The sequence below is a fragment of the Phalaenopsis equestris genome, unplaced genomic scaffold (genome assembly GCF_001263595.1).
Source record: "Phalaenopsis equestris unplaced genomic scaffold, ASM126359v1 Scaffold229100, whole genome shotgun sequence".
Lineage (NCBI taxonomy): Eukaryota > Viridiplantae > Streptophyta > Magnoliopsida > Asparagales > Orchidaceae > Phalaenopsis > Phalaenopsis equestris.
The window spans coordinates 75,303-82,980 of record NW_018247073.1 but is presented as its reverse complement, the minus strand read 5'-3'; the positions used below and the strand labels follow the sequence as shown (position 1 = coordinate 82,980).

Genomic DNA, 7,678 nt, shown 5'->3' with positions numbered 1-7,678 from the left:
TATATATATATATAATTTAAAAATTATATAATTATTGCCAACAAGATGATTAGGTTAATAAGATTTTATTTATAATGGAATAAGTCCAATATAAGTTGATCCAAAGTAAGCCAAAAAATCATCAAAGCTCGTTCTTAGCCATTTAATACTCCTCTAACATATTTTTATTTTATGCATATAAGTTATGACAATAACTGTCATGAGGAGTACTCCAATAACCCTTTCTATATTGATGTTCAATCAACTTTTTATCATGATATTGGGTCAATCTATAGTAATAGCTCAAATTATTTCATTCCATTAGCTAACAATATTTTTCAGTGACAATATATAAATCATCTTATAACATACTTTTATCATCTTCATATAAATTAGGGCATTACCCATCCTGAGGAACTCACTAGTAATCCTTTCTTTGTTGAGAATCAATTAACTTTTTAGCCTTAAGAAAATTAGCTTGATATTTGGTTAATCTATAATAAAATCTCAAATAATTTGATTCAACTAGCTCCCACTTATTTTTACTAACAATATATCAATTATCTAGAAGGAAAAGTTGTCATTATTTACATGTTTGATCAACATTTCATATAAGAAATCGACATTAAAATAGGATCATCCTTGATAGACTTTCATATGAAGTAATATTGAAGGATAATTAATCAAAAAATTCTTATGATAAGAATAAAGATTGGTTGAAAAGAGACAATAGCATAGGCTTTGTCATATTTATATTAAAAAATAAATAAATTTGTGAAACTCAAGTTGTTAATATTTGTCTTATTGTCTGCTGTAAGAGGTTCATTTATGTAAGCAAATCACCAAAAGGAAATCCTAAAAAAATATAATCACTATCATAGTCTTCAAGCATCAAATTTGATGATACAACACCTCCATCACCCTCACAAAATAATGGAGAAGAAATAATTTTTTAGAGCTTGGAATTAAAACCAACATTAACTATATGCCCATCTCCCATCATGGGCTTAGCTAGAATAACATGAGCAAATAGAAACCCCTGATTGGTTTATCCATGACAATAAAATTGTTAGAAAGGTGATCATGACTATGAAAATTGCTCATCACAAAAACCATTTGAGTGTTATATATCAAAGTGCACCATTACTAGTAATAAACACATTTTTACCATAGGAATTTTTCTAAAGAGGAGTTTTAATATTATATTTTTAGTTCTATATGAATGAAAAAATAAAATGGTTTTCATGACTCTAAAATTTATAATTTGAATAAAATTATGAAAATTCTTCTTAACAACAATTTTCTTAAGCTAATCTAAATTGTTATATTACATTTGTAATATTTATATATACTAATAAACGAGCAATAGAAGGATGTGATTGTGAGATCAACACATTAGTATTTCTTATTGGATTTATAAAATATATAAATGTGGTTAATCAAAAGAGTTTTAAGATAAGGAAAGCTAATCCAAATTGGGGCAATAAATTGTTTCTACTAAAATATAAAAACACCATTTGTTTACAAAGCTAATCCAAATTGGGGCAATAAATTGTTTCTATCTAAAATATAAAAACACCATTTGTTTACTCTTATAAAAAAATGTTAATACAAAATATAGAAATAATCAAGAATAGTCATTTTATTAGTTTAAATCAATAGGATTACATCGTAGGTTCAGTATGCTATTTAAAAAAAAAAAGGAACTAAAGAATTTAAAGTCATGTAAAGACTCTTAAATCATCTCTAATGGGTGTGATTGAAAGAAAAATTACTAACAAGGAAAAACTTAAATGTGTTAGAATTAGATAGTATCTTTTCATAAGTGAACAACTCACCATAAATAACATTAAATTTAGAGTTAGATTTAATGCTAACCTAGATTGAATCTATTGAATGCTTTCCAATCAATGTATATAAAAATTATATATTAGATATAAAATTTGAACTAGAATCTTGAGAAGAGTTAGAAAAAGCATCATTAAAATATTGTGACAATTTAACAAAATATGGATACCAGACAAGTAAAATATAAGACATGACAAGTCAAAAAAAAATGGCAACAAAGAAAATTAGTGATTCATCTCTTTGAAAAGATAGAGCAAGTCATTATGGTTAAAGTATAGAGTGAGTCAACACACTTACAAGAAGTGATGTGTGTAATTATTTAATTTAATTTTTAGGACTACTAACAAAATTTCATTCAATTATTTTTTTTAGGGTCACTCATCTTTTGCATGGAAGGAGACTAACTTGCAAAATTTCTGTGGAAGAATTTCACTTGGTAACTAAGCCAATTTTTCAATGAAGCTCTTCTTGAATCCTTGAAGAGGGCTATCACGACTTGTATTGATAAAACTAAATGTTTTTACCACTAAAGAGGCACTGCGGCACTATCAATGGGGCAATTTCCATGTCAGAAAGCCAGCATGAATATCGTCTTATCATGCACTGCCATTAGGACTAGGGTAAACAAACACTGTGGCATTGCGATCATTATGTCACATCAAGACGAAAATGTGACACGACAATGTGGTAGGCACCATGGCATTGATAGTATGTCAACGCTCGGTCCTTCATAAACTGGCAAGCTTCTGATGGCAACATAAGGTTTAATGACACTATCAAGCTACTTTTCACATATTGCATCTTGGGGCTCCTGTGAGTTATGTAAACGTATTTAAGCTGACATCGATGTTTTTCAGAAATGACATAGATCACAGATAAAATGCAATGTATCAAAGAAATATGTAACAAAAATATGCATCGGCTCCACAAGATCTCCTTACCCCTCCTCGGGGGTGGAGAGGAGGGGGAGGACAAAATGATCATAATTTGTCATATAAAGTTATATACTTAATTTTCCATGACTAGAGAAAACTATTATAGAATGCATCCCCTAGTAAGGGGAGGAACAATTAATAAATCCCACACAAGGGACGAACAAAATAGGATAAATAATAATAATAATAATGCATGCCCACACAGAGCCCATCAATCAACAACAACAAATGTGGTGGGGGTGGCAACTACCACTCAACACTGACCTACTCTTCATTGTTGCCACCGTCACTATCATCATCCTCGAAGATGCCTCTAGGGCCAACTTCTGAAAAAATAGATGTATTGAAGTGCAGGCATGTGCTGTCTCTGAAACCACTCATGAGCTAACTTATGAGATCAGTAGACCAGAAAAAGAGACTGTCATGTTGGTTTCCCATGTGGACCAACTAGGGAGTGATGAGGTCTACATTTCAATCCACCAAGACCGCATTACACATAAGCTCTTGATCATGGTCCTGGAAGGAACGGGTCGGGATGGTGAGGAGCATGTGCTATGGCAACATCTACATGACCTAGAGAAAGCACACAATAGGAATGAATGTTGGCTTTCATGATGGGCTTTATGGGGCCCACATTCTCCTCCAGAGGGTCGGACACTACCCCGACCCTGATGCACATGGTGAAGATGAGGCAAGGACATCCAATGTTAACTGTGTTGCTCCTACAAACTATACGGAGTATGGATCATCGTGACCCACATCAATTGTGTGGTGGTGTTGGATAGCATAGCTCAGAGCAGCACGCTCAAATGTGTGTTGGGAAGGAATTAAACAAAGATGAAGAAATGTCAGACCTTCGCTTTTTGGGTGAGCACACTCTTTGGAAGGTTAACAAGCTGTCCCTCAACCTCGGCCAACAAGTCCGTCCCAACCAATGCTGTGAGATACCTGAAGATGTCGCTGTAGTTGAGACCCTTGTTCATGAAGTCAGTAAATTGATCGTCGACATATATGGCTAGGTCATACACGAGATTGATTGTTTCTTGATCGAACTGCACCCAGTACCCCATGAAAAACACTCTATCATTACTGGCTCCCTATAATAGGCCATGAACTCTCGAACGACTAAGGTGGTCGTGGACTGTAGATCCTTGACTAGCTTCACCTAGTCCATCATCATTTGGGGGGTGGCTATATCACCCTCAAACTCGAAGATAATAATACGGTAGTTGTGGGATTTCGTGTCTTCGTGCAACCTTCCAGCTTGTGAATCGGGATGTGTCAAACCCCTCTTTCTCATGGGAGGGAGACTTCATCCTTCTCCTCAAAGGCATATAAAAAAAGAGAAGAGATAATTATCTTGAGGAAAGGGAAGATACATGAAGGCTTCATCATAAAAGTTAAGGCGTACAAAACCATTAAGGTTCCTTCCCAATTTATAGATTCTCAGGTGCCATGACACTGGGCAATGTACTGTGGCACCATACCTGGTTTATAAATCTTTCGAGTGGCCATTAATAACATATGAGGTGGCGCACAGCGACGCCCAAAATCGGTGTCACCATGCTCCCCCACTCGTGGTGTTGGAGCGCTAAAGCTGAATTGAATTTTGTTAAATGCACACCATTGCACCCCGTTCTAATGTTGTGGTTCCATTAATGGTGGTGGTTGATAGTAGATGTACATCCAATCAAATGCAGAGCCGTGGCCAAAATGGACTTTTGGCCATGCACGCATAACCCCAAGGGTACTTGGAAAGATCTAAAGACCTCATAAGATCTAAAATTTATGCCAACACCTACCTGAATCAATAATGTTCGCCTTAATATATGTTTTGAGGCACTTTTTTCTCCTTTCTATGGAATAAGTCCTTATTTCCTAAACTTTTGCATGGTATTGTGTGTTGGAACATAAGTCTTAACATTATAATAAAAGAAAGAACTCAAATATAAATAAATCTCAATTTATAAAATATAAAGTTTAGCACAAGATTGATTAGAGTGCTACTATGTTTCTAAGTATCTAAGCATTACATAGCCTTCATCATATGAAAATGATTCTGACTTGAGCTATCACAATTAATTTTCAAATATATAGCAATCTTAAATCTAAACATTAAAATTTAAAGAGATACATGCCCTTGTTTTAATTGAAACTATTCTAAAGAGATTAATTCTCCTTTGATGTACCTAATTACAGAGGCTTGCTCTTGTTGGAAACTTTACCCTAGACCAAAACAAACATTGCCCTAATCAAGCAAGGGGGAAATTTTTTTTTGCACAATTTCGCCAATTTTATATTTTTTTTATTAGGCGATTGGATCTATTTCATAAAAGTATCTCCACTTTTCGAGATATGATAAGAGAAAAATCTTTGGTTCATGCAAACACTCCAATTTTATATTTTTCATCAGGTAAACTATCTTTCAAGACAGTACATCATTTTTAATATTGTTTTCAATCATCTAAACATGAATTTTCAGAATTTGTAGTGTTACAATTTAATCCCACCAAAACTCGAAAACTCAAAATCACTAAAATACTTTCAAATCTTTTTGAGTTTAGGATAATTGAAAGAAAATTTACTGATAAGGAAAAACTCATGTGTGTTGAAAAGGTACATTATCCCTTCAAAAGTCAACATCACAATAAGAATATAACTAAATTTAAAGTTAGATTTAATACCAACATAGACAAAACCTAAAGAATGCTCTCCTATCAATATATCTAAGAATGATCTATTAGATGTAGAATTTGAGTTAGGATCATGAGAGGAGTTAGAGAGAACATCATTGAAAGGCTACAAAAAATTACTATAGCCCAGTAGGCTAGAAGGCTAGAAATGTAAAATATAAAAGGGTGACAATGTACAAATATAATTCATCACATTGAAAGGATAAAACGAGGCATCAATTTGAAATGATAAAAAACCTTGGCGAGGGCTATCATGATCTGTATTGATAAAATTAAATGGCTTTATCACTATGATTTCTTCTAACAACAAGGTCGAAGGGGCCATCAACAAACAATTGAGTAGCTTTATCACTATTACCATATATGAACATTGTATAATAATTTTATATTTATCTACTTTATAGTATATAAAATAGATATTATACAATAGATATTATTTATAAATAATTGTCATCTCCTATGCATTGTATGAACATAAAACTATGTTTCAAAAAAAAATTGAGCTTTTTAGAGAACCCATGATAAAATGGCCAAAGAAGATTTCATAAACTTTCCATTGAATGTGTTTGTTGTTAAAACATGATGGTTGACTATATGGATGCTACAAGTATTAATAAAATTATTTCCATACATCTCAAATGCAAATTCAAGGTACAAACAAATCTTATATATATATATATATATATATATATCTTAGCTCAATTCCATAAGTTCAAGTTGAATCATGAGCATACTCATTTGTTATGAAAGAGAGAATATGATTCTAATTCAATAAAATTATTAAAAACATGATGAATTAGAGATTGAATAATAATTTTTTCTTTTTATTTTTTTAAGATTTTGCACTTGATTTAATTTGTACACATTTTAGAGTATATTTTATGTTAAACATTTTTTAAACTATGACTTGCAAGCTGATAAGTCGAGCAAATGGTAGCTCGGGCTCGACTTGTTATGCGGTCAGCTGAACTCATAGGTCATTTATCTAGTCGACTTAAAGCCAATTAAATCAAGTACAATAATAATAACATTGCCAGATCACGAACTGCAATTAAATCAAATAAAAAAGTAAACTCATAAGTTGAAACCAAATTGAGTCATACAATGTCATGTAACAAATAGAATGCTCTTATTTAACGAAACATATATACTTTACAACAGTCCAAACGTTACATTATCGTCTGTTCTGTCAAGAATTTCTCAATTTCCGAAACGCAGTCAGCACAGCCAAAAATTGCAATGCCAAACACCAAAAAAGAAAGAAGGAAGGAAATTCAAAAGACTTGAAATTAAGATATAAAGAGAGGAAAAAAGGCATATAGTCCTGTTTGGAAAACACCCAAACCTCTCATGAGTTGATCTCGGATTAGTGCATGGAACCAAAGCTGCTGCTCTTCAGAGAATCGCTTGAGATCTTGGGCAGAACGGCCAAGCCAATGAAGCCACCAATTAGAGCTATGCCTGAAGAAAGAGCAAAAGCTGGGATGTTTCCCTTGCCAAAGAGGGCATCCCAAGGACCGGAACCCAGGGAGACGAACACCTGAATATCACATCAGGTATGGTGAAAATTGAGCATGATAAAATATTTTGATTGATACAGACTTGGGGGATGTTTGGCAGCGTCGTTTAATAGGGTTTATCACTGGATTTATTAAATCAAGTCAAATGATTAAATGCAGAAATGGAGGAATTTCGTGCTTCCGTGAATGTTTGGATTTAGTGTCCCAATTTTTGGATTTACTAAATCCAAGGGTAGGGTGGATTTGACAGGTTTGCGATTTAGAAATTCACTAAATCCCGCCTTAGAGTTTGTTTGGATCACTTTCGTATTTTATTTTATTTTTTTATTTTTTCTTTTATTTTAAAAGCATGTTTGTCTTTTTGCATATTTTATTTTTTTATTTCTAAAAATAAATTAGCTTGATTTTAAAAACACTCAAAATATGTAAAAGTTATTTTGTTTATTTTTAAAAACAACTAAACATGTTATATCATACTGAATATCGTTTATTTTAAATCAAAACATAAACAAAATAAAATAAAAAATCAAAATCAAAATCAAAATCAAAATCAAAAGTCATCCTGAACGCCCCCTTATTTTTTTTTATGTTTTGTTGTTAAAAACATGTTTTGTATATTAATCATGATATTTTTTTATTTTTAAAAATAAAAAGAGCTTATTTTCTTAATACTCAAAGCATATATATATATATATAAATATAT

At 32.3% G+C, this 7,678-nt stretch overlaps 1 protein-coding gene across 1 annotated transcript in view; it reads right to left on the bottom strand.

The window, feature by feature from the left end:
- Window positions 1-6,514: 6,514 nt before the first annotated feature.
- The window catches only part of LOC110038012 (sucrose transport protein SUT1-like), a 17,957-nt gene continuing 16,793 nt past the window's right edge, over window positions 6,515-7,678 (bottom strand). The window contains exon 14 of the mRNA XM_020742764.1: window positions 6,515-6,995. Within this exon, the coding sequence (XP_020598423.1) occupies window positions 6,822-6,995 (174 nt within the window). The 3' untranslated portion in view covers window positions 6,515-6,821. The remainder of the gene's footprint in view (window positions 6,996-7,678) is intronic.